Here is a 26,874-nt window from a genome sequence, read left to right as displayed (position 1 = left end):
GTAGTGTATTTTTGTAGCGTAGCCTCAAAAGGGACGAACAGTTAGCACGGCTGCCAACTACTACTACTATAATTTCCTTTGCACTCAAGATTTATCGTGATTTGACAGTATGAACGGTGATAATGCAGCAGCTAGAGGGAGAACATCTGCGGTTACGGACAAAGTCGACATGTCATTAGGTAAGGTCCTCGATAAAAACACTATAAAGTACTAGCTAATGCTAGCCACTGACAAATGGTAGGTTGTCAGTAGGTAGCTAAATATACCTAATTTGAGTATTCAGACGCTCACATTGCTCTTGTGTTACATTGCACAGATGACATCATTCGGTTAAACAAGAAAGAGCAACAGTTACAGAGGAGACAGGCCACAGTGACCCGCAGACCAGTGAAAAAGAAAGGCCGTCTGACCCAGGGAAAGGGCTTCACAACCCGGACAGCTGGACCTGTGCAGAGAGGTGTGTGTGTGTGTGTGTGTGTGTGTGTGTGTGTGTGTGTGTGTGTGTGTGTGTGTGTGTGTGTGTGTGTGTGTGTGTGTGTGTGTGTGTGTGTGTGTGTGTGTGTGTGTGTGTGTGTGTGTGTGTGTGTGTGTGTGTGTGTGTGTGTGTGTGTGTGTGGTGTGTGTGTGTGTGTGTGTGTGTGTGTGTGTGTGTGTGTGTGTGTGCGTGTGCTCAGCTGTTGTATGCTGGTAACATGAACCTTTTGCATGTTATTACTTTCTCCGTACATGTGTCGCTAATATTATCTTTACCAGGAGGAGGTGTGCCCAGAGGAGGAGCAGCTAAATTAAGAAACAGAAGGTTCCCTCCCCCACCTGGTCGACGGCGGGGTCAGGGGGTTATCACCGGGCTGGCAGCACGGCGGCCCGGGGCCCTGCTGAAGAGGGTCGGTACCCTGAACAGAGCCGCAGTCACCCAGGTAATGGAGACATACTGGAGTGGAGACATGTGGGATGCATTGATGTCAGATCAGATGTGACAGTCCCCAGGCAAATCACAACATCAAGAAGGCAGCCTTTATTAATCCCCTAGGGGAAATTCAGGTTTCACACTGTTTTTGTTATTCAGGTATAGTTCAAATACACATCTGCATTGATGGAGAGGTTTCAGAGCAAAGGAGCTGCCATGTTTTGGCATCCAGGAGCAGAAGGGTTCAAAACAATAAAACATAGACTTAAAATATAGCCTGGCCAGTAACCACTGTAAAACCATTACAAACATTTTTATAAAAAACATCTGCATTCAACGTTGTAATGTACCGACCAATTATTTTCAAAGCATTGGTTCTGTTGAGTTGATCTTTGATCTTTCAAACCTTTATAGTTTTGATACTTTATCCATAATAGGCGTACCAACTGTGGACCCCTACTGCTCTATGCCGCCTTACATACCTATCTTCAACGCATTGCAGTTCGCCGTGTATAAGTGTACATTAATAGGCAAAACATTTATTGTATGCTTTTATTCAGCATCCCACTTGTAGGTATGCTATTTAAGCTTGATATGATGTTGCTAAAATGTCCCTGAACATCAATATATATCAAAACTAAAATATATTTGCATGCACACAAACCTATATAACACACTACAGGAAAGGAAAACCCCCAAAAAGCGTAATAGGACCCCTTTTTAAATGTTCTGTCCACTGAGACACCACATCTGAAATACAAAGTATAGTGGAGCATTTTGGGGGAAAAATGTAAAGTAGTGGTGTTGATGTCAATATTTATCCTAGTTAGGTTTACAAACTTCCTCCTGCGGAATTGGAAGATAAAAACACAGCAGTTATTTTTATGTTAAGAAAAAGCCCAAGAAGAATTAATGAATACATTCTATCATTACATTACTAGCTGACAAAGAAAGACTCCACTAAGACGTCACTCAAATACTTCTTAATAACTTATGCATCAATAATATTTGTTACCTTGGTAACCTGAGGCCTGTAGTACGAAGCCGGTTCAACATAACCTGGATATGTTTGAGTTACCCGGTTTACCTAATCCAAAACAAACGCGCTCTCGCTAAGCGGTCCTACGACGCTGGTTATCAACTCGTTAACTCAAGCCAGCTTTGCCCTATCTAGTTATGTGTGCGTTCTCATAAAAGGGGCGGGATTAGCAACGTTTGACAAATCACAAACATGGAGAAGCGCACTGACAGCGCAGCGTCATATATACTTCCTGAATGAAAAGTGAACTATTATATTAGACAAATATTAAGACTTTAAACATCCATGACTTAAACACTTTATCCAGGATAAAAGCCACATAGTTGCAGCTGCAAGGTGAATACAGCTGGTAAAAAAATAAGTGTTTGAATGCGTACATTAACAGTTTTATGATATCACTGCTGCCCCGTCTAAGACACGATCTGAATTTAATTACATTTGACTCGAGTGTTTCGTCAACTTAATGTGTTGCTTAAAATAATACTTCTGCATACAGTATGTGACACTGTGAGTGTTGCACGGCCAGATACGGCTCAAGAAGCTGACTCAGATAAGGAAATATATGATACATTATGATGTGATATGAATGATAATGGGACACACCGATGTCTGCACTCGCAGTGCCGCGGACTGTACATTATTCTGAACGGCTATCCTCCGGAGCAGGATAGGTTCCAGGATAAAAGCACTGCCTGCTGACCAATCAGAGCTCAGTGTGCAGAGTTTAAAGCGATCAATTCATATGACAGGAGAAAGGAAATACAGTTTAAACTGCCGTTGCAGGAAAGACGGCCGGCCAAAATCACAGACTGTGTGAACGTGAAAATGAATAGAATATCCCCTCCCATCTTCAGAGCAATCTGACTATTGTGAAATCGAAAAAGAAAGTGGTCTGGGGTCGGCTGCCGTAATTCATGAGGCAATTTAGATTCTTATTAAGCCATTACAGCGCTTAATAGATAATTATGGGGTAATTTGGAAACATTTTTAAAGTGTTTAAGGTCTGAAGCAGACAGAGTTTGCTGCTCCTGGATACCAGATGATGATTTTTGTTGCCAGGCAACCATGGCGTAATGAAGGTGGGTAAGATCCAGGTCATGAAGCAGCAGGAGTACAGTCTGCAGGTCTGATGCTACTAGACCAGAGGCCTGTACTACGAAGCCGGATTTTCGCTTAGCAAGCTAACTTCAGGAAAAACTCTGGGTTTCCGGTCCTACGACGCTGGTTCATTTCTTAGCGGGCTAGATAACTTATTCTGAACGGCTAGCCTCCGGAGCAGGATAGGTTCCAGGATAAAAGCACTGCCTGCTGACCAATCAGAGCTCAGTGTGCGGAGTTTAAAGCGATCAATTCATATGACAGGAGAAAGGAAATACAGTTTAAACTGCCGTTGCAGGAAAGACGGCCGGCCAAAATCACAGACTGTGTGAACGTGAAAATTAATAGAATATCCCCTCCCATCTTCAGAGCAATCTGACTATTATAACATTAGCGTTAAGAAAGCTTACTTAAATATCTGCCACAACATAAGTAACCGGATCAGAGTAACATTAAGTACAGTCCACGGCACTGTGAGTGCAGACGTCGATGTGTCCCATTATCATTCATATCATATCACATCATAATGTATCATATATTTCCTTATTTGAGTCAGCTTCTTGAGCTGTATCTGGCCGTGCAACACTCACAGTGTCACATACTGTATGCAGAAGTATTATTTTAAGCAACACATTAAGTTGATGAAACACTCGAGTCAAATGTAATTAAAGTCAGATCCACTCGTGTCTTAGACGGGGCAGTGATATCATAAACCTGTTAATGTACGCATTCAAACACTTTTTCTTTTACCAGCTGTATTCACCTTGCAGGTGCAGCTATGTGGCTTTTATCCTGGATAAAGTGTTTAAGTCATGGATGTTTAAAGTTTAACTTCTTCATATGTCTAATATTATAGACTAGATTCGTAGTATAGGCCCCTGCTCCGGACCAGGGGCCTATACTACGAATCTAGTTCAACATATCCTGGATATGTTTTGAGTTATCCGGTTGACTTAATCCAAAAAAAAAAACGCTCTCGCTAAGCGGTCCTACGACGCTGGCTATCAACTCGATCGCTCAAGCCAGCCGTGTCCTATCTAGTTAGGTGCGTGTTCACATAAAAGGGGTGGTATTTGGAGCATTCGACCAATCACAAACATGGACAAGCCGTGTACTGACAGCGCAGCGCGTCATATTTCCTGAATGAAAAGTCAACTAATATTAGTCAAATATGAAGAAGTTAAACTTTAAACATCCATGACTTAAACACTTTATCCAGGATAAAAGCCACATAGCTGCAGCTGCAAGGTGAATACAGCTGGTAAAAAAATAAGTGTTTGAATGTGTACATTAACAGGTTTATGATATCACTGCCCCGTCTAAGACACGATCTGACTTTAATTACATTTGACTCTAGTGTTTCGTCAACTTAATGTGTTGCTTAAAATAATACTTCTGCATACAGTATGTGACACTGTGAGTGTTGCACGCCAGATACGGCTCAAGAAGCTGACTCAGATAAGGAAATATATGATACATTATGATATGATATGAATGATAATGGGACACATCGACGTCTGCACTCACAGTGCCGCGGACTGTACTTAATGTTACTCTGATCTGGTTACTTATGTTGTGGCAGATATTTAAGTAAGCTTTCTTAACGCTAATGTTATAATAGTCAGATTGCTCTGAAGATGGGAGGGGATATTCTATTAATTTTCACGTTCACGCAGTCGGTGATTTTGGCCGGCCGTCTTTCCTGCAACGGCAGTTTAAACTGTATTTCCTTTCTCCTGTCATATGAATTGATCGCTTTAAACTCCGCACACTGAGCTCTGATTGGTCAGCAGGCAGTGCTTTTATCCTGGAACCTATCCTGCTCCGGAGGCTAGCCGTTCAGAATAAGTTATCTAGCCCGCTAAGAAATGAACCAGCGTCGTAGGACCGGAAACCCAGAGTTTTTCCTGAAGTTAGCTTGCTAAGCGAAAATCCGGCTTCGTAGTACAGGCCTCTGGTCTAGTAGCATCAGACCTGCAGACTGTACTCTTGCTGCTTCATGACCTGGATCTTACCCACCTTCATTACACCATGGTTGCCTGGCAACAAACATCATCTGGTATCCAGGAGCAGCAAACTCTGTCTGCTTCAGACCTTAAAAAAAATGTTTCCAAATTACCCCATAATTATCTATTAAGCGCTGTAATGGCTTAATAAGAATCTAAATTGCCTCATGAATTACGGCAGCCGACCCCAGACCACTTTCTTTTTCGATTTCACTTCAGTTATAATCGTTAAAGCAGTATTTTACTGACTTTATATTCAGTTATGCCATCCCACCTGGGGATAAAATTCCTTTTAATAGACTTAAAACAAATCTTTCAATTCTTATCTTTCAATTCTTAATCTTATAAATAGAAGTTCAAGTTTGATCTTATACACACTTTGTGGAGACATTGTGGAGACATATGCAAAAGCTGATTGGCTAACGTTACTCACTGAGTCTAATGGTGAAGCTGCTGCTCTCTTCTGTCTCCCGTTACTCACATTTTGAGTATTCATCTGAAATATGCTTTATTTCAGGCAGTACGTTTTCAAAATCTTTCCTTACGGTTATACTGTGTCTCTCATTCGCAGCAGAAAACCAGGCCGAAAGCGAAGCCCTTCATCCAGCGCCCCGAGGCCCCGTACAGGAAGCCAGAGGCTCCGAGGCGGCCGGACCCCCGCAGGGGACAGAGCGCAGCGGGGGTCCGGAAACCCTTCCAGCTGAGACGCCGGTGAGAACAGCTTCAGGAACAACCTGTGCAATGTGTGGATCTCTGTGAACACAAGGGGAACTCAGATTTGTACATACCTTTTTAGCATTATATTTAATGTCATGTTTTTAACAGTCATACACACATAGACATTTGAAAACACCCCTTGCCCGCGCCCTTACGGCCCGTCCACACAGCAGCGTTAAAAAAATCTTGGAGGTGGGCGTATCTGAAGCTTGGGAATTTTTTGCGAGCAAGGCACCAACAACCAATCACATGAATCTCCCGCCCCCGACATACGAAGCAAAAAAGTTTGAAGTAAACTGGATATAAACTCCCCAAACAGGCGAAAACATACCACTGTCTCTGCCACCTCCCTCCATGCCTGGCTCCTCCGGTTTATATCCCGGTAGGTAAATAGGGACTGGTCATAAAGCACCGGGTGATTCCCTACCGCTAATTTCTCCTCCATTTTTTGGAATATGAGGAAATGACCTGCGGTCTGGCTCTCCCAGCATACACGCCGTTTGATTGGCTAGCGCTTTAACTGTCAGATTTGCATACACGGGATTTGATTGGCTGACGCTTCCACCTCAGCTTCAAAAGTTGAACATTGCTCAACTTTGAATCCTGAAAATCCTGAAAATCTCCGCTCTGCTGCCCACAATGCAGTTCGGCAAAAAGTGAGGCAAAGTGACGTCACCCCATTCAAAGTGAATGGGCAGAAGCGTTCCAAGATTTTTTTTAACGCTGCTGTGTGGACGGGCCGTTAACGTCAAATATTCTGGGAAAAATTACAAAAACTTAAATCATTTGTTTAATTTCATCTTGGGTTTTTTGCGTTTTGTTATGCATGTTTGTTGTATGCATGTGTGAAACGTTTCTTTGTAAAGTGTCTTAAGTACTTAAAGCATTATATAAATGTAATATTGTAAAACTAATATATATATTTTTTATAATTATGGTCATAACACTAATAATAATAATACATTATTATTATTTTAAATGTATTTTAATACTATTCTATACTTCAATGAGATATGATATTTTTTATAGGGTTTTATTATTTTATATGATTTTCTGATCACTTCCAGAAATAGCGTAAAATCCTCTCATATATCTTTAAATGATTAGATTCTTACCACATAGGTCTTTTTTTCCAAACAAAGGCATAATTCAATTATCAAGGTGTGTTCAGCTATGTCAACACACACAACACTGTAATCTACATTAGCTCATTCCTGTAGCAAATGACATACAGCATCACACACAGTTCACATGCAGCTGTACTTAACACTGCTGCCCTTTTACTCCTGCAGACCACTGCCCCCTGTCCAGCAGCAGACTCAGAGAGACGCCCGCCAGGCCACCTTCCTGTTCCACAGAGGACTCAAGGTACGGGATGGGTTACATGACATCCAGAGTGTTGGAATGCAGTGTAGCCGTCAATGAAACTGAAAGTGTTTTGTGTTTTCATCTCCAATGTTACAGGTGCAGGCCCAGGTGATAAAGCCAAGTCCTCACAGTCCTCACAGTCCTCACAGTCCTCACAGTCCTCACGGTCCTCACAGTCCTCACGGTCCTCACAGTCCTCCAGCCAGAACTCACCAGTGAGTATTATAGGATGACACAGAGTCTAATTGTCTCTAGTGGTTGAATGTATGTCTCAGTATTAAGTATGAGGAAAGGAAGTTCTGTTTGCCAGTGTTTGTGTGCTAAAGCGCAGTGTCTCTGTTTGTCCACCAGGTGGCGCACATCATCAACCAACAATGGAATCTTGACTGTTTCAATCGACAACCCCACAGCCAGGACTCAGCCTGAGTAAATATCTTTAATTTCATTTGTACACAGTGACATCATTCGCATGTATTATTTATTACTGCTGTACACACAAAGAAATACAGAAATATCCACCCCCTTCACACGCACACCTCGTGATCAAAGTGACTTCTTCCCAGGCCCCCCTCTGCTTGGACCCTGCATCCCCCAGCAGCCATTGCAGCCCCTCCGAAGGTAGAAACGGTGGAGAAGAAGATCCCCAAAGGAGTGCCTCTGGAGTTTGACATCAACAGTGTTGGCAAACCGGTGAGAGCGCAGTACTTATCACTATCAGTATGCTTAGATACACAAGCATTGGACTGTTTGAAATGTTCAATTGTTTGTAAACCCATGTGGTCTGAAAACAAAACAGGGGAAATGAATTTTGAGGAATGAAAATCAAGTATTTGAACACCATGAAACATGTCCCATTTTCTTAACCAAGTGCTTAGAAAGTCCTCCGAATTAAAATAAAAAAATATTTTAAAAAGTCTTATGTGATAAGACGTTTAAGTCTGTACACGTTGTCTTCATACTTGGTCTGAATATTATTACTAATGCTGGCTGGTAAAGGGAAAGATCTCTATGTTTTACAAGCACTTCATCTTGGAACTATTTGTCTTTTCAAAATAAAGCGTCATTGCTGGAAGTACAGTTAGTAAGACACAGTCTCACTGTAAAGTCTGTGAGGACGGACGCTCTGACGGGTGCCACTGTGACAGCTTGAGAAGTGTTGTGATGGGGGTTTGAGCCCTCAGCGTTGTCTATCAGGTTATGTTCATGAGTTTGGTCCTGTGTGTGTAACTAACACTGCATGTGTGCATTTATGACTGTATGCTCAAAGCATTACATATGAAGTCTCATCAAATACATATACTGCACTGTATTATAAATACATATTACATCTATGTAATATTCAAGCCTCAAGAATCACACAAAGTTAGCAGGAAAAAACCATTACATAGAGCCATTTTAAATAAAGATTTATGAATAATTGGTCAAAGTAAAATACACATCAGTTTCCAGCTTCACTGATAAGTTTAAATTGGTGACTTGAATATGTACATTAGATAATAAAAAAAAAACAGACATTAATCACATCATTTATTTGTCAATTATTATTTAGAAGTCCAGAAAACGACGCAAATGTCTTTAATTTAATTGTGTAATGTCTGTAGGACCACTGAAATAATTTCTCTCAGTAAAGTTGTCTTTGTTGTCCGTGCAGCAAACAGCGCTCACCCTGAACGAGCGGTTCCGCATCCTGAAGGATCAGCGCTCCTCCACAGCACAGAGCGGCAAGGGCAGCAGATTTGTTACCGTTGGTTAGACGGCAAAAAGATTGTGAGGCCAATTACCCAGAAGCCCCTTTGTCCTGTTCTACACAGTGAACCCAACCTTCCTGATGGAGGGAACAGACTGAACCACTGAAAGGGAGGACGACAACACGTGCCAATGAAGGAGTGTTAAAAAAATATGTCCCCATTCATTGTCCTCCACTGTCTGTGTTGTGGATGTCCCACACCGGGGAGGAAGGAACTCTTTCTCTCCCATGGCCTTGGAACTGTTATCATGAAGACTGTTCGGACGCATCTCTCTTCACAGAGAACCGCTATGTGTTTGCAAGGTTGGCACGTATGATCTCTAAACCCTTTTTATGAGAATTGTTTTGTAATGTTTCTTCAAATAAATGAGTTTTCTCTTTAACGATTTGTACAGGTTCAAATCACTGTAAAGTTCCATCTGCTCTTGTAACCAACACAAGCCCCCCCCTCTTCACAGTTTGAGGAACCCACGTTAATGGGTTTAAATGTTGTTAAAGGGAGACGTCGCAGCCTCCTATCTTTGTTTCCATTAGCCTTCAAACTTTTGAAAACAGAGTCCAAACACCTTATCTCCATTTGTTTTTACCAACTTGGAAGGCTGGCTTGATATGCAGCTCGTGTGGTAAATCCAAAATAAAATGTATTCAAAGTTAAAAACAAAAGATGTACAACTCATATGATTAGCAAACTTAGATTGTCCGGTTTTCTTCAAAAATAAACGTTAAGGAATGAAACGGTTGAGAACTGCGTCTTGTTGGCGTGTCCCACATCTGTCTCCTCAGGCTGCCGCTGTGGGAAATGTAGTCTTTTATCTTAAACTAAATATTACAGATTTGACCACCAGGTGGCAATATTATTTGACCTTTGACATAAAAACTGGCTCTAACAGGACAGTTTCACCAAAATCAACACTATTATAATACAATAACTATGACCCAGAAAACACAGTGTACATCTGTACATCCACTGGTCCTGGTGCTCATCCTAAAAGGGAGAATATAGCTTCCTCTGCTTCACCTTACGAGTCAGACTGTAGCACTATTGAGTTAAAGGGGAGTTCACAACAAAATAAAACCTTTTTATTTTATTGATCATTCTCGATGTCTCGTGTTGGAGATATCCGCTTTATATGCAACTAATTGGTTTGTGGTTCTTCAAGCGCCAAAGAAATACATTTTTGTCACTGGGTCATATCTGGAAAGAGACATAACTGTTGGGGTTTTTTTTTTTTATATATAGTGCCATTTAGAGACATGTTATTGGAGATAAAGCAAAGATTTCTACGGCTGATAACGCACACCTAAACAATCTAGATTGATAAATAGCACTCCAGGCTAGAGGGAAAATAGTCCCTTTAAAAATAAAATATTGTATTAAACTAGTTAAAATGAGACGAAAGAAACCCACATTATGGAATCTGAATATTGCTTTTATTTAAATACATTAAAATTTGCAATGTAACAAAACTATTGGCATATGAAATTCAAACACCATTTAAATGAACAAAACATGGCTCACTTCATTTTTCTGTGACTAGTGTCAGTAACACTAGGTTATTTTTCTCTGCTCCGCATCATCCCCCCCCCACCCCCTTCTCCCATTTACACTGTTCACAGACTATCTTACAATAAGAGTGCTGAATAAAAATGAGGTAAGAAAGTGGTTTGAAGATTACAGATCATGCAGAACATGCTGAACAGCAACAAAATATCGTGTGAAGGAGGAAGTAACAAAAAAAAGAAATACATGTGTGCATTTAAAAATAATCAATTTCTTTACACAGCTTTGCATCTTTGGTTACAAAGTAGGTTGAATGATTTTCACAGCTTCCCCCCCCCCCCCCCTGGCCCCCTCAAGATAAACATTGAGAGGAAAAAAAAAAGCATGAAGGTGGGGGTGATGGCAATACTAATTCCTTTTTAGATAACAGAATGATATCTTCAAATACCTTTCTGCAGGCTCACGTTACGATTTGATGTCAACGGGTGAAGAGACACCCGTCAAGGCTCTTAATACTTTATATTTGACAAAAATGTACATTCATAGTTGCGGAAAAGGGTTATGGCCACTGTGAATGTGTTTTTGAGATTCGACCAAGTGATTTATTTTTATAATTCTGAGAAAAAAACTCAAGACTTAAGACTTTTTTTCGCAGAATTTGAAATAAAAATCAGAACAATTACTATTTTTCCTCAGAATTCTATAATTAAAGTCAGAATTCCAACTTTTTTCCCTCAGAATTTTGACTTATAATCCGATTTATTGTACATTGAGAATTCTACTTTTTTTTTCTCAGAATAACATTTATTTTTTCCAGAATTCTCACTTTTCCTCAAAATTCCAAATATATTTCTCAGAATTCAGAAATATGACTTTTTCTTAGAATCATGAAATTAAAGTCAGAATTCCTACTTTTTTTTCAGAGAATTCCCCCCAAAAAATCTCAGAATCCTGACTCTCTTCCCAAAACTACATTCTTTTGGACCTTTTTGGTCAGATCGCAAAAAAATATCAAACGTGGCCCTAATCCTCTTCCGTACTGGATCTGCTTGCTGATTTGAGTTAGTGTTAAACATTTGTCAGATTTGTTTTAAGCTTTACGTTTTCAACAAACGTAAAGCATCACTATTTTGAAAGTATGGCCGATCTGTTGCAACACTGAAGAAGAAAGTGGAAACGAGTCACCGGGCTACTGTTGGACAGGTTGGTGATATTGTTTAGGTGTGAGAATAGCAGCCCTGTAATAAATAAAGACATGAAAGATGCAAAGGTTGATGTAAAGGTGGCGGCAGCGGTGGTGCGCTCCGAGAAACTCTTTCCCATTTTGTACTTTACAACATGAAACAGCAAGGCTAAAAATACCCCCGTTACCCACTCATATGTCATTTAAAAAAATAATCGCTCTTTTTGACAATCACTCCCATTTGTCCCTTATGTGAGGTGAAGCCCCCCCCCTCTTTGTCCGACACCCCTGCTGAGGTCAAGGGCCAGTCTGGAGAAGACATCCTGTCCACGAGCTCCCCAGCAGGCTCCGGGAACACAGCCAAGATGAAACCAAACACCCTCACCCCCCCCCTCTCTACACACACTTTCTCTGTCTCTCGATGATTGCATTAACACTGGAAAAGGCCCACAGTACAGATGCATACACACTTACATTCCAACACTTGCTTACTAACTCACCCACGCGCACACACACACACACACACACACACACACACACACACACGAGCACTGCACTTTGTGGTCAAGCTGGTGGCTAAGAAGACAATGTTTTTTTTTTGTAATCTTCTTTTTTAATTTCACATACACTAGATGTAATAGATTTTTTTTTTTTCGGATGCACTTCAAGCAGAGGTGACGTTGGGCTGCGGTTGGCTGGGGTCGAGCGGAGTCTGGAGCGGCTGGGGTTTGGGGTGGAGCTGCGGCTGGGGGTGGGGGTGGGGCTGCTGAGGCTGAACTTGAAGCGGAGGCTGGGCCTGCTGCTGAGGCTGGCTGAGTCCTTGCTGGGGGGGGGTGGTGCTGGAGCTGGGGGCCGGCTGTGCGGGCAGCTGAGACAGCTGCTCGCTGTTGGCCAGAGATTTCAACACAGCGTTCTCCTTCTCCAGCATAGAGTTCCTCTCAAACAGCTCCTTGATCTGCTCCTTCAACACCTCCACCTCTTCCCGCACCGCGTACATCAGATGGCTTTTCACCAGGTCCTGCGGGAACACGTGACATAAAGAAATGAATATATAGGACCTGACCAGAGGCAGCGGTGACACGAGGATGATTTATGATGTTCAGCATGCAGCAGACAAGGACATCAGAGGGAAGATCAAGGCTACAGGCTACATGTGTTCATGCTAGCTGTGTGCCCCTGCTCAACGGCAAAGACGAACAAATATCAAGAGTGCTTGGTTCTTATAAATATTAGAATAATTAAGAGACAAATGCATTCAGGAACTACCAATAATATAAAGAATTAAGGACAAGTCAAAAGACACAGTATATGTCTCTGTCCTTCCATGTAACGGAATACATTCTTACAATACAAATAAAAAGTGCAACAACATTTCTTTCAATCGAATAATCTGCCCATTTGTATTTCAATTACTGGTTTCGACTATAAATATGTCAGAAAATACAAAAAAAACTTGTCCAACCCAGTTCTACAAATTGTATTTAAATGTTTATGATGTGAACAGAAAAAACTGTCCTCTGATATTTTTGCATGAAATGTCTTCCAAAAATGGCTGGATTATTAAAATATGCGTTTGGTCCATTGCAGCTCTAGAGAAGTGTACGATGCATGGTAAATAGAGTACTCACCATTGCCTGTTCTATTTTATTGTCAATGGCAGCAACATTGGTTCCCGAGGCCCTGTGAAAAAGAAAAGATAAGGTCCTTTTAGAATTGATCCCAAAGCTTTCAGGATTCAAAACCTCCAGAGGATAGTCATCTTTAACTCTCAGCATCAAAAAGAAAATCAGAAACACCACCACATTAATAAATAAAAGAAAAAGGATTAGACAAGACATTGGTGCTCAATTTATCAAAGCAACCGCTGTGGAATGCCCACAGGAATGCAGACCATATGAAATGACTCGTCACCACTCTTGGTCGTACAGTGACATGTGCACTATAGCTCTGTTTATAGGTCACGGCAGGAGAAATGAAGGAAGCGTGGCTGCAAGCAGCACAACAAAGTAGGTGCAAATGTGGAACTGCTGTATTAGGTGTGCTAATGTCTCAAAAGGCTGCTGGCAACAATAATAGGATATAGTAAGAAGATGCACTGATGGAGGTGTCAGAGCGAAGGGTCTGCCATGTGTCAGTGCCCTCAAGGACATCTCGAAAGCTCCCATGAAGTGAACTGTCACCTCTCCGATATATAATGTATATATTTCATTTTCAAAGTCCGCTCAGGGACTTGAATCAGTGACCCTACGGTTCCCTACAACAAAGCTGCTGCCTGAGTATTACACACACATTCTCCCACCATCTATTAAAGTATATATGATGACGCAAGTTGCGTGTCAAGACCTGTGAATCTTAACCAAATTAGTCGCCAGTGACAACAATTAACCCTACCCCTAACCCCCCCCGTTACCTGCGGCGGGTCCGGTAGGAGAGCAGCGGGCCGCAGGTCGCATGCCGGCCGGGGTCCTCGGGGCAGCACGGGGGTTTGTAAGAAAAAGTGCACGGCATGGTGCTGCCTGCGGCTGAAGCTACATCGAGAGCAGCGAGAGAGGAAAGGGCCACCGGAGTGCACCCGAGGGGGCTTAGTGGGTGACTGTGAACACTTTTAGAATAATGTAACATGAACCGACGGGTGAGATGTCAGAGGAGCTGACAGGAGGCGGGGAGACACGTCAACTCCGCCCGCTTACAGAGCCTGTCTGCTGAGGACAGTAACTGCAGGGTGTACGGAGGCCCACAAGTGCCAACTATTAATACATTCAACTCTGTTGATTAAGCTATTTAAAAAGGGCCAATACAATGCGCTAACACAGATGCATTGTTGCAGTTCTATAAATGAACCTTAGAATTAGAAAGTGTAAAAATAAAAAAACATGTTGTGAAACTACAAGTTTTTTTCTGTCCAATTAATCTTTATAACTATATTTACAAATCACAACTTACTTATATTGTGACTGCTCAGTAACGTTCCCAAAACTACTTAAATCAAAACAAATGGCGGTAATTAATCAGATCAGTTAAAATGTTCCAAATCAGAGCGATCTGACCAGACCAGAATGACACACAAAACTTCCGGGTCAACAACATCTCCATCAGCTATTATTAACTTATAATTGCTTATAACCCATTTTGGTATTTACAAGGTTAGGTACAAAAAAAAAACACCAATGCAAAAAAGCTTAAGGTATATTTTAGAAACTGTGTCACCATAAAATAGTTCCTCCACCAGAGGGCACTGACAAGCTTTTATCTTAACTGGGAGTGTGGCACTCAGGGACTATTTGGGCAAAACTCTTGAACAAACCAATATAATTCAGAAGGTTTGACTAGTCAAATAAATCAACATGAGCCTGTAAACTAAGATTTGGGCTTGTTAACGGAAATATTTCTCGGCCCATTGGTGATGGCCCTCAGGAATCTAGTATCTGTTGAAGATTCCTAAACTTGGGTTGACGTCTGCAACAAAGGACGATGGGAAGACGTTGAAGACCAATGCAAGTAAACAGCAGGTTAATTAGAGTATAGACCCCCGGAGGACACAATGTTCTGTTCCTCCACACACCATCCAATGTATGTGTGTGAGTGTTAGGCCAGCGGAAGCACTCAGTAGATTGCTATCAGTGGGCTGTACCAAGGAAGGAATGTTCCCCATACCTCTGCTGCTATGAAACACTGTCAATCTCCTGTCCTACATGCCTTTGATCCCTGTCAGATAGGACCATGTCTAACACGCGTTACCTGAGAGAACATCATACAATGCAGACATGTGTTGAATAAGATACACAGTGTCTCTAGCCAATACCAACAGACACACACCCATCTCCTGAAGATGTACATTACAAACAGGAATGTACTTCTCAGCAGCCAGGGCTCACTCATCAGTATTATGTGACCCCAGGAGCGATTACATAACCAAATGAAAAAAATGAAGATGTGGCTTTTCAATAGGCCTGTACCCAGAGGAGTCTGTCACTCTGTAAAGTACAGACCATGAATGGGCTACACCCCTTGTTGCTTCACATAGTGCGGACAAAAACATGCATAACCATTAACAGAATCATACTGTAGCTGTAGAACATATCGAATTCAACATACTGTATATTCAGTACACAGGGCAAGACGTAACGGTTGCCAGGTTGACATTGGCAAACATTTATGGACTTTACCAATTGTCAATATTTAAAGCAAAATTTACAGCAAAACGTGGACCCAAAACTTTCAGTATGTGTTGGATTAGTAAGTATTGCCGTTACAACCGCTTCTAAACACGGTACAAAGCGTGCGGTACATGAATCTGTTTCAGTGACAAAAGTAAAGCAAATTAGGTTGTCAGAATGGGGTGAAGAGTTCAACTGACTAAGAACCAGCTAAAATAAAATTGTTAAGTTCGGGAGGCAGAGTAGTCTGGCGTCTGAACTGACAGCTGAGATTGTACTGCATTACATGTATACATTTCATATGTTTATTGTATAGCTAACGTGTAACTGCATTTTTTTTTTAATTATTTAAAATATAGGGATTTTTAGTCTTGTCCCCAAAAAGAAGATACCTGGTTGCCATCCTAGAAACACATTTTTAAAAGTTAGTGTTGAGTCCATGTAGAGTAACTTATCAGAAATGGCCCAATATAAACCTTCTGAAATTGTTCAAACATCTGAAAATAATTCAATCAATTCGCATAAATTATCTTAAAAAAGAAGTTTTATCAAAATGGTATTGCTTCATTATTTGAAATCAAGACAAGCACAATCAATTAAAGATGTGAATTAAATGTGTAAGCTGTTGCAAGTTCACAACAAATTAAAAAGGAGAATGACGAAGCACTATCTTTATAAAAAGTGCGGGAACCTCAACAATTGCTACATTATTAAGGAAACGCTTACAATTTTTTATTTGTGGTCATAACTGTCTGTAGAATTCTGGATTCAGATGAATATTTGCTTTATAATTCATATTCCGTTTTCATGATTCGACTAATGATGGCTGGAAAGACCAATGCAGTGAACGAGAACAAGAATGGTAGCATTTTAAAATGAGTGTAGTTAATGTAGTAAATGCAGCCGTTCTGCAGACATAAATTCACCAAAGTGTTTCCTGATGTGGACAACAAAGGGCAGACGCTCCCTGGATTATAGAAGAAACAGACCAAAGTTGCAATTTTGGGAGAAAAAGTACATCTGGGGAGGGAAATGTTGGCGTATCTTCATGTGACAGCTTGCATCCAAACAACAGTAAGTGCTGAGAGGCATATTACGCAACCATCTAGAGCTTTGCACTATTGTCTAATCTGCAGCATTTTTTTTATTACGTTCTAGACGTCTGGTCTGTCAGAAAATAGTAGAATGTATTCAAATGGCTTATTTTGTCCAACCAAAACACAATATCATTGAGTTTAGTGCAACAAACAAGGGCAGTCTTACGCCAAAGCCAATGTTGTATTCACATGCTTTTCAGAATGGTCCAATTTACCAAGTTTGGAAGTTCTTCCGACAAGGTGGGTTCAAGTCGTGATATGGACAAAAACTCTGCTCTTTTTTCGTAATCCGTCCGACAGAAGGGGACAAAATAAAACATTAACTCCTTGGCGGAGGCAATTGTTACCGATTTATTTTCTGCCAATTGACTACTCAACTTATCAGAGAGGCAATAATGAGATGGAATGACACCACTTAGATCAAACCAGGGAATACAAAGAGAGGAAACTCAAAACACCCATGTGACCGGTCGCTGGGGACATGTGACGGGCTAGTGATGAGTTTGTAGCTACGGAGACTGGAAAACATCAACACAATAATACTTCTAAATGTGTGGGACGGATTACCACAGTGAAGTAAATCTGAGTAAAAGTTGGTAAAGACGAGTTTGTTGAGTCTCTATGGTTTTGGGCGGCTAATCGTCACATTTCTCGTTAAATCGAATCAGGCCAGAATAACAATAAACTGAATGAAACCGTATAAGAACACCATCTGGCACTCCAAGTAGAACTTCCAAGAACAACTGGCACTGGGGGAGTTTTTGGAAACCAACATGAGTGAGGTTACCACACATGAACTTGTTTAAACCTCTAGATGTCAAGTCAGAGCAGAGAACTTGCTTGAGCTGCTTACTTAAAAACACAACGTGTTGAATGCACAGTAAATCCTACTCCAGTTTTTTCCAGCGTTACAAAGCAAACAGTATATAACAACGGTAAGTATGGTCAAACTCCAGAGGACTATGGGCTGGGCTAAAACAGAACGCTAATGAGGGTTTCAACTTACCCCGACAGTGATTATGCAACAAACGCTTCTGTGAACGTCACGGGACAGACATTTATAATAAGCCACGGGTAGAGTTTGGCGTTTCCCTTACAATGCTGTAAAGTAGGAATGTCAATAAAAAAGTCCATTAGCCGCAGAAAAGTTTGCACCTACACAGGGGCAAGTTTTGAGGGTGAATAACTCATGTGGACATTGAATAGTTGTCAGCTGTTGCCTGTGGCAGAACTGCTGGTATATTGAAGAGCAAAAAGGGTTTTCTTCAGCAAAACAGTAACAACAAAGACAAGTATTTTACTCACCCTGAGACATGCCAAGACAAGTTCAGAGTGTAAGAGGCGAGGCCGGATTTATGTGCCCAAGGATAACAGGTGCACAATCTTACCTAAATACCTGTGTTTCTTAGCTTTAAATTGTAGTTTTAATTAATCTAGATCTTACATTTCTAACACAAGCTGACATAAACACCTTAAGTAAACAGAGCATGTTTTTTTTCACACTCGTATCACATGTGAATGTATTCACTTTCGTTTTATACAAACAACTTCCGCCATTTGTGACACATTTTATTGCACAGCTGTGTATGTAGCAGGGTATTGGTATTCTGCCCGCAGAGAATTAATAAGGAAGTGCGAAAAAGCTACAATCAAGCAAGCATCCAAACTATTCAAGAAGTATGACTCAGGTGTAATAACAGAGTGAGCAATAGATGAGATAGGAGATGCTTATGGAGGCTGTCTTTTTGAAGTTTACATTTTGAATAACATAACAGTAGCAGGTCTCCCTTGAAAAAGAGATCTATGATCTCAAGGGACCAATCTGGTTAAATAAAGGTTTGAAATGAAATGAACATTGACAAAAATGATAAGATTGGAAATATAATGGAAAAAATTACAAGTTAAGGAAAAATAAATAGAAAAAAAGTTGAATGGATAGGTTTTTTATCCTGTTTCCTTTCCATAAATGCTATACTAGAATGGTTCTGGTTTCAATTTCGTAATAATTTAAAGGGGACATGTTATTCTTTTTTTCAGGTTCATTCTTGTATTCTGGGTTTTACTAGAACATTTTGACATGCTTTTATGTTCAAAAGACACATTATTTTTGTTGTACTGTCTATCTGAATATACATCCTCTGCCTGAAAGGCCCCGTTTAAGCACCTTTTCCTTTAAGTCCCCCTTCCAAAAACAGCCCAGTCTGTCCTGATTGTCTTGTGAGAAAAACTTTTGGTGCACCTCTGCAAAAGTAGTTCTCAAGCCGTGGGCGAAATATCGACTTTAAAAATGTCTACACTAATGCTAGTTGCTTACAGCAGCATGCTAGCATACTACTAATGACAATGCCAAAACAGATGTGTTTAGTATGTATTTCGTGACCATGTGTATTATCTTTATTTTATACTCTGCCAGGAAGATGTGCCAGGTAAGCCATATGGATGAACACAAGATAAAGATAAGATATATGTTATTTATCCTAAATTAGGAAATGTTTTCGTTGGGGGAAATGTTGACAGCCCCGTTTTTTTTGCAATGCATTGTGCACACTTTGCAGTTGAATAGTATATTCCATCAAGAAAAGGTGTAATCCAGATCAGTTTTCCTATATGGAGACTTAAAACAACTTTATGGTAAATAGGATCTGTATGTTGCATGTTGTCCCACCCACACCCCTTGTACTCTCTCTCCCCATTTCCTGTCTATCTTCAGCTGTGCTAAATATAGACATAAGTCTCCTAGAAAGTAAATCAAAAAAAGGAAAAACTAAAACTGCTTGTATGTATAGGATCATGCAGAATCGATGCCTCGAGGTAATGCAATAAAGGAACGCCCTTTCAATAATCAGAGTTGTATTTGTCTGCCCTGGGCTACCATAGAAACATGGCGGTGCAACATGATGGACTCCGTAAAATAAACGTATTCCTATGTAGATATGAAAGGCTCATTGTAAGCTAACAAAGGTTTCTTAGTATCAGGTGATTACACACCAATGAAATCATAGTTGAGAATATTATGGTCCGTTTCTGCCAATAAATCCCCCTAAATCCTACACACTGATCCTTTAATATCAAACAGGTTTGAACATTTTTCACACTAGCCCAACAAAATATATGACTTCATCTGGTTGCTTCGGACCTGATCCCATATAATACCAATAAAATAGACTGATTTAGGGTCAATACCAAAGGCCATCACCATGAGCTACCAAACAGTCTCAAACAAAGCCCTGGTTATCTTTTCCACGGAAACAAAAACAGCCCTTGGCAGAACAGCGTATCCACAACAGAAATAGAAAAAAAAGTGAAGCATGGGGCCCATAACAATTTTATAATTTTGCTGAGTTACAAGAGGGGAAATCACCTAAAATCAGGAAAATTGAGCTAGCAGTAGTAAAACAGATCTTGAGTCTTCAAGGAATTACACAACAATGCAGTTTAGATAATGCCATCACAATGCACATCAACAGTGTGTGAGTGTGTGAGTGTGTGTGTGTGAGTGTGTGTGTTGTTCCTCGGAGGCTGGTGATGGTGTGTCAGCTCTATATTTCTCTAAAAACAGTTTCATTTCCTGTCCACAGTTATGGTTTCATGTCCTTCCCTTTTCATTTTTGAAAGAGGCATGGTACAAATGTTGAAGGCACTCTCACTATTTTGTGACAGGTTAGCTGTTAAAACACAAGGGCAGAGTCCTCATACTACAGTATCCTTTATGATTTAAACAGCTCGTTGATGCATTTATAATGTAACTGATTAAAATGTATTTGAAAGACATGGTGACACAGTGGAAAGTGTTGCAGTATAAAGCAGGCTGTTCTTACTTTGTGTAAGTGTTACAGAAGGCATGCACACACATTTAGGCTAGTCTCATCGACTTAAAAGCAAAAGCAAATGGAGCATGTTAGCATTTTTTATTTCTAACATTAGTTCAATAATTATAGTTTGGCCATTTCTATAAAAGATCAAAACATTACTAAACAAACTACCTTCTGAGATCTTGGGAAGTTATTCAGTACAGAACGCAACATGAGCAGTCTGATGATCAGATATGTTGTAAACAGTTTTACTAAATTATTTACTGGGAAGTTGAATAAATGAAAACGGTTCAAAATGTCTTTAAAGATGTCACTTCCTGCTTAAAATTGTATCTATTGTTAAAGAAGTATCAGTTTTCACAATGGACTATTAGGAGGGATATTTTGGGTTAGGGTTAGGTATGTTGGAATAACCTTGCTTAGATGATTGGTTTAGAACTAAAATGATCAACAGAAATTCATTGGCAAATATTTGATTATTAATTGTTTTGAGCTTGAGTGAACCAATCAAAACAAATGTGCCCAGTATCTGGTGCTGCTTTGTACAATACTAACTATAATACATCGTTTTTGAAGCCAATACTGATTAAGTTATTTCAGGGTTCCAAATATCTGGTAACATATCTGTCACTCAAACATTATCAACTCGAGAATGGATTTGAAGATGAGACAATGTTGAGAGGGAAATGCTATCCATCTCATCTGCTCTTTTCCACCTGGACTGTTTACCTGCATTCAACATAGGCCCGCTCAAATGTAATTTAGTGGGAATGCTGATACAGCATTCCAACTACTTGTTCTTCTACGCACAAATTATTTATTAGTGCGAACATATTCGGACTATTATGCCTTGCACAATTTCTCAAACGCTCTTATTTAGCCATCAACTTTTAGATTTAGCTTGAGGTTGTTTTAGGCATGTGGAAACTAACAATGAAGACAATAAAGATTCATACTTTACAAAATAAAAATATTAAATTAACTAAACAAATTGTGAACAAAATTAACATTGCTTTTTATTTAAATTAAATAAATAATATTTCACATCAAAATAAACAATGTTTTAACAAATCATATTAAATAATGTGATGACAGAACTGTGAACAGAATAGCTGAAACTTTAACAAAATAAATAACTCGATTACCTCTAATCATTAACCCATGTTTGTATAATTTTGTTAACTCCGTGTGTTGCTGACGTGGAAAAGTTATTCGTGGATGGGGGGGCTACAGAGCCACTAGAAAGACAGTCGAACCCGGTGCATTTCTCCGTCTGGATGTGATGCACTTTTGCTAAATGTTTAGACAAATTGCTCGTGTTACCGCCCTTACATGCTAAACTCTTATTGCACTATTGGCATCGAGCATTGTCCACATCGAGACGGGTAACATTTAACCACACCTCGGAGCGCTTCTCTCCGCCATCCCCGCCGTGTGTGTGTTGCATGCATGTAGCAGCCGCGTGTGTGTAAACTGCCCCGCCCCCTCGCACACAGACGGGGGAGAGAGAGATCTCGTCTGGATTGGAAAGATTGAAAATACATCACAGACGCATTTTTTTGTCTTTTTGCATATTAGAAACGAGTTGGCGACACCAAGACTGCGATATAATGTTTATGTAGCAATAATACATATGACATATTTTTTAAATGTCTCCAGTACCGATAAAAAGACCGATAACGTTGGAGCTTAACGGCGCGTAAAACACACGTGATGACGTCACCAACGAATCGACGACTGAATTAGTTGGCAACTAATTTGGTCATCGATTTTAATCGATTAAGTCGATTAGTTGTTGCACCCCTACTCAACAGTCTAGCTCTACTGGGTTCATGGCCAAGGATCTCAGCCATTTTAATAGTACAAAAAACAATGGAGATGAAACTTGTGGCAATAACATTCAAACAGTAAGCAAACCAGAACAGTTAGTGCCAAAGAAAGCATCAGAGACAGACGTTGAAAGCTAAATTACAGAGATGTTGTTGAAAAGTCTATTGGCCAATCCTGCGCTTGCTGCCAGGCTTTGTTTCCAAACTCAATCCATGCACGTGGAGAAAGCAAAGCTTGCTGCTACTGAACACTGCACACATGTTGCTTCACTTCTGCAGGACCGTCCTGTTTAAAACTCAGCAGAGTACCGTACCTATCATTGTGGGCCTTTGAGTCCCTTAATCTGCTGCCAGACTGGAAGGCCTGGTAGAAAGCCTTGGAGGGGTTCCTGTGTCAACCACAGTCAGGAAAAAAAAGAGAGAAGAGAGCGATATAGGGAAGAGTTGAGACAGTGAAAACAGACTGATTCCTAGAAATATCTCCTCACGTGACTTCACCCCCCCCCCTCAGAAAACTCTGAGCAGTTGACTTGGCTAACGCTGCAGTTAACTTGGCTGCAGGAAAAGCTTTCAATGAAACTAATAATGGACATCTGCACAGAGCAAAGCAAAAGGGAGTCTTGACCTCAACGCAGGAATGTATGTTCAAAGGTGGGCACATCTTAATAAACTTAAAAGAGCTTCCCTCAGGCCATCTTCTACAGTGGGTTGGCCATTACTCATGCTTAGGTAGTTTTTTTCATAACTACAACAACAAATTCTGCCATTACAATTTCAGCTGCAAATCTGAAATCCTTACTAACTTGTGTTGACATTTATTGACTTCTTGTATTGATTTTAGCTTTACCATTACCCCCTATGTTCCTGGTGATTAGCAAAAAAGTACACAGTGTTCCATGCCAGGGGATGTATATGCGGGAAAGGGAAAGGAAATCCCCCAACTGACCCCTACACACACACACCTCATTTAATCTACTCCAGGCTTGTGCCTTTTAAAACTTACTGCTTCTCTCCCACATTCATAGAAATGTAAATGCACACTGACATGATCATATGGACACATGTGCAATTACGCAAACAGAGGAGCAAGTCAGCGCAGGCCGACCCACACACACGAGGGAATGAGGAGTTGATTTACAGCATGTGTGTGAATATTATAGAAGCCAAGGCTCTTTTCCTAGAAATCCCTGGCACAAACTCCCTTTGTCACATTACCTCATGACTAAACACTCTCACAATCCTCCCCCTATGCCTCTGCTTAATTTTACTTTGCGGACAGCGGCTGTAGAAAAAACCGTCATGGACACACACGTGTGGCGAGCGCGCACCTCTGCAAAAAAAACTCCCTTTTTTTTTTTTTTAAGAGCTCAAAATCAGAGCTCCTTGCAAGCCAGTTATCGGCTAAATTCCTCGAGGTCAGATGACTCCAGCCACTTCTATATGAATGATGTAAGGAGAAATGGAGGAGTCATCACTCCTTGTTTTCAAGTAGCAAACACTCAGCTCTCAATGGCTCTTTTGTAAATCTAACATGTCAATATCCATTTATGAAAGCCCCTCTTTGTTGAAGTGTTAAGGAGTGGTGAAAGTGCCGTCTCCCCATAAACCCAGAGTAAATGAAGAGTACAGGAAGACAAAGATAATAAAAAAATAAAAACATATTTTCTTTGCTAAAACTCTCTTTCGAAGCGTATAAGCTAACGTGAGACAAAAATAATGCTTGCACAAGCTCAGGCTATGCCCAAAACTGCCCCAAAGCAAACGTATGAACTGGCAACAGACTAAAATAACCTTTTGGGTGCATTCTTGCTGGTTGATGTCACACATCTAGCTGGAGCACGACACATGGTTTTTCCTTCAATGTGCCTCGACTGCAGGGCAGTGGCCGCGTCAAAGGTTAAGTTTCACGGTGTTGGATCTCTTAATACCCCTGCCAACTCCTACAGCACGAGAAAGCTCACGGTAGACTTAAAGTGATACTTCACCCAAAGAATGGCCATTTGTTGATCAATAACTCACCCTGTGTTACCTTGAATTTTTGAAGAGAACTTTGTTTTCTCGCATGCCTCAGAAATCAGAGAAAAAAAGTCTTAATGCTTTGAATTCATTGTGGGGTCTATTTACAAACTCTCACACAAACTGAGCAGTATAATCCAGGCCTCAGTTATCCAGTCGATTGCTCACAAATTCAGAAAGATCCTTGTTTTTTGCCAAAATCAACAATTTAAAAATATGTTGGAATGTCACGGGTGAGTTGCGCGTCTCCGATAGTGTGCGACCGTTTAAATGGATTGTCTGGGTAGTGCTGAGCATACATAAGACTTCGGTTATACAGCACATGTTGTATGAAAGTTGTGAAACGTGGCCCCCAATTTACCTACATTTATGCCAAATTTCAGTGGCTCAGTCAATAGGGGCATGGACTGGGAGCCGTAGGGTCGCCGGTTCAAGTCACCGAACAAACCTAAATATGGAGTGTGGACTGGTACTTGAAGAGGTCCCAGTTCACCTCCTGGGCCCTGCCGTGGTGCCCTTGAGCAAGGCACCAGACTACCCCACCACCCCCTCCAATTGCTCTCTGGGCGCTGTGCAATAGCTGCACTAGATGGGTTAAAAGCAGAGCACACATTTCACTGTGAGTGCTGTGTGCTCTGCATGTGTGACCATTAAAGAGGGTTTCATCCCATCACTTTTTTGAATATTCTTTCATGTTAGAGGAATGTGGGAAAAATATATTATTCCTTTAGTTCAAGATAACATAGGGTGAGTAATGGATATATAAATGGTTAAAAGTGTTCATTTAAGTGAGGAGCAGATGGTGAAGGGGGGGGTTGATTGATTTGTCTGTTGTAAAAGGAAGGGCAAGTAAAAGGTCAGGAAGATATATTTGTAAATGTGGAGAGCGCAAAGAGTGAGATAACGCATACAGAAAACAAATATATCAAGGTGCAATGCCAGTGGGGTAGCTGGTAGTGAGCTATTGGGGCCCATTTAACCAAATTCCACAAAATGGTTGCTTTAGTGTTTTGGGGCACAGGATAGAGGGCTGTCAAGGTGGGGGGAGCAGAAGACAGACAGGTAGAGTGTAACGGTAAGGGGGTGCAAAGAAGGAGGGTGGAATAGGGTTTCAACTAAAACGCATCGTCGATTGATTTATAGATTGATCAATCACCGTCGGTTCTATAACATTTCCGAAAATAGTGAAAACATTTTTAAGTTTCTAAAAGTCCGGGGGATGCCTTTAAATATCTTGTCTTGTCAGTCCAAATCCCAAAAGATGTTGGTTTTAATATTTTATAAAATGAAGGAGGCACGAAATCTTCATATTTTAATCATTGTCGGACATTTTCATGACTCCATTATCAAAAATAGTTGGAGATCAAACTTCTGTCATTTGACTAATAAACTCAGTCTCAGCTCTTTTGGCGATTGAGTTGTCATGGTTGGTGCTCATGGAGCTTCAGGTTCTAAGCACCATCCATCCTCCTGCCACAGAGCAAAAGTAGGTCAAAACTATTTAGATTCCATCTGCCCTATGGGAGTTTCTTTCAACAGGTTTTGGGTTGTAGACGAGGGAGATGGAGAGCAGGGAGGCCCCAGAACCATCGGTGTAATTACAGCACGGACACCGAAGGACGGTAGGAGCTGGGATGCTAACATACTACTTGCATGGGTAAGTGTCAGAACACCAAGGAATGTTATCCCCATGACCAATGCAGGAACCTAGTTCAGTAGTTTGACCTTAGTTCCCCAAAAACATCCCCTTCTTACTGGGAACCAACAAGGTATTTCTGATTAGTATCAGTATGGAAACTGTCAAGCTACAAGCAGGACTATTCCTAGAGACAAAATGTCAAAAGCAGGATTTTCTTCTTTCTTTTTACTGAAAAGCAAACAGTGATGCTGATAAGTCCCAGTGTTTCCCCCATATACAAATAGTGGCGGCGCAGCGCCGCTGCTGAAATATGGGCGCCGCTGCTAGGGGGCGCAAGCCAGGTACCCAAAAAAAAAATGTTTTAATCTTTTTTCTTTAACTTTTTTTTTTTTTATTATTAAAATAATAATAAGTGGTGACCCTTTTTCATTTTTGATTGTTTGTTATGTGGATTTGTAGTATTTGTGTTACTGTATGTTCAATAAAGGTGTATTTTTGCTAAATCTTGAGACATTGCCACTGTATGTACTAGGCAGAGCCGATTTTTGGCATAGGCGGTCGCCTAGGGCGCCAGATCTGGGGGGCGCTGCGCTGGTAGCTCTGGGAGGGGAAAAAACATTTTTGACCGTTGGCGCTCATCCTAATTTTCGGCCTTGATGTAACAACATTCATAATTAAAGTAAATGTAACACCCTTTTCACCCCGGTTACACTTTTCATTTGCCCTGTACGATGGGCGCTGTAAGTGATTAAAGTGGG

General features: G+C 40.8%; 2 protein-coding genes across 3 annotated transcripts in view; one reads left to right on the top strand and one right to left on the bottom strand.

The window, feature by feature from the left end:
• Positions 1-2: 2 nt before the first annotated feature.
• On the top strand, positions 3-9,270 carry LOC117488796 (UAP56-interacting factor-like). Of its 2 annotated transcripts, none has more exons than XM_034137904.1 (9): positions 3-179; positions 317-457; positions 754-917; positions 5,625-5,761; positions 7,060-7,135; positions 7,232-7,350; positions 7,487-7,561; positions 7,699-7,825; positions 8,787-9,270. In XM_034137904.1, exons 1-9 carry the CDS (start codon positions 110-112, stop codon positions 8,886-8,888), a joined length of 1,011 nt encoding a protein of 336 aa, XP_033993795.1. In that variant the 5' UTR covers positions 3-109; the 3' UTR covers positions 8,889-9,270. The 2 variants fall into 2 exon arrangements, with proteins under 2 accessions (XP_033993795.1, XP_033993794.1); XM_034137903.1 differs by having other exon boundaries at positions 5,622-5,761.
• Positions 9,271-12,175: 2,905 nt separating this feature from the next.
• LOC117488701 (TSC22 domain family protein 2-like) overlaps positions 12,176-26,874 on the bottom strand; it is a 29,523-nt gene continuing 14,824 nt past the window's right edge. Inside the window, exons 2-3 of the mRNA XM_034137740.1 lie at positions 13,195-13,246; positions 12,176-12,584 (exon numbers count right to left, since the gene is read on the bottom strand). Coding sequence (XP_033993631.1) covers positions 12,231-12,584; positions 13,195-13,246 — 406 coding nt within the window. The 3' untranslated portion in view covers positions 12,176-12,230. The remainder of the gene's footprint in view (positions 12,585-13,194; positions 13,247-26,874) is intronic.

The sequence above is a fragment of the Trematomus bernacchii genome, unplaced genomic scaffold (genome assembly GCF_902827165.1).
Source record: "Trematomus bernacchii unplaced genomic scaffold, fTreBer1.1, whole genome shotgun sequence".
Taxonomy (NCBI): Eukaryota; Metazoa; Chordata; class Actinopteri; order Perciformes; family Nototheniidae; genus Trematomus; species Trematomus bernacchii.
Note: the sequence above shows the minus strand (reverse complement) of the source record. Positions and strands in the feature narration are given on the sequence as shown.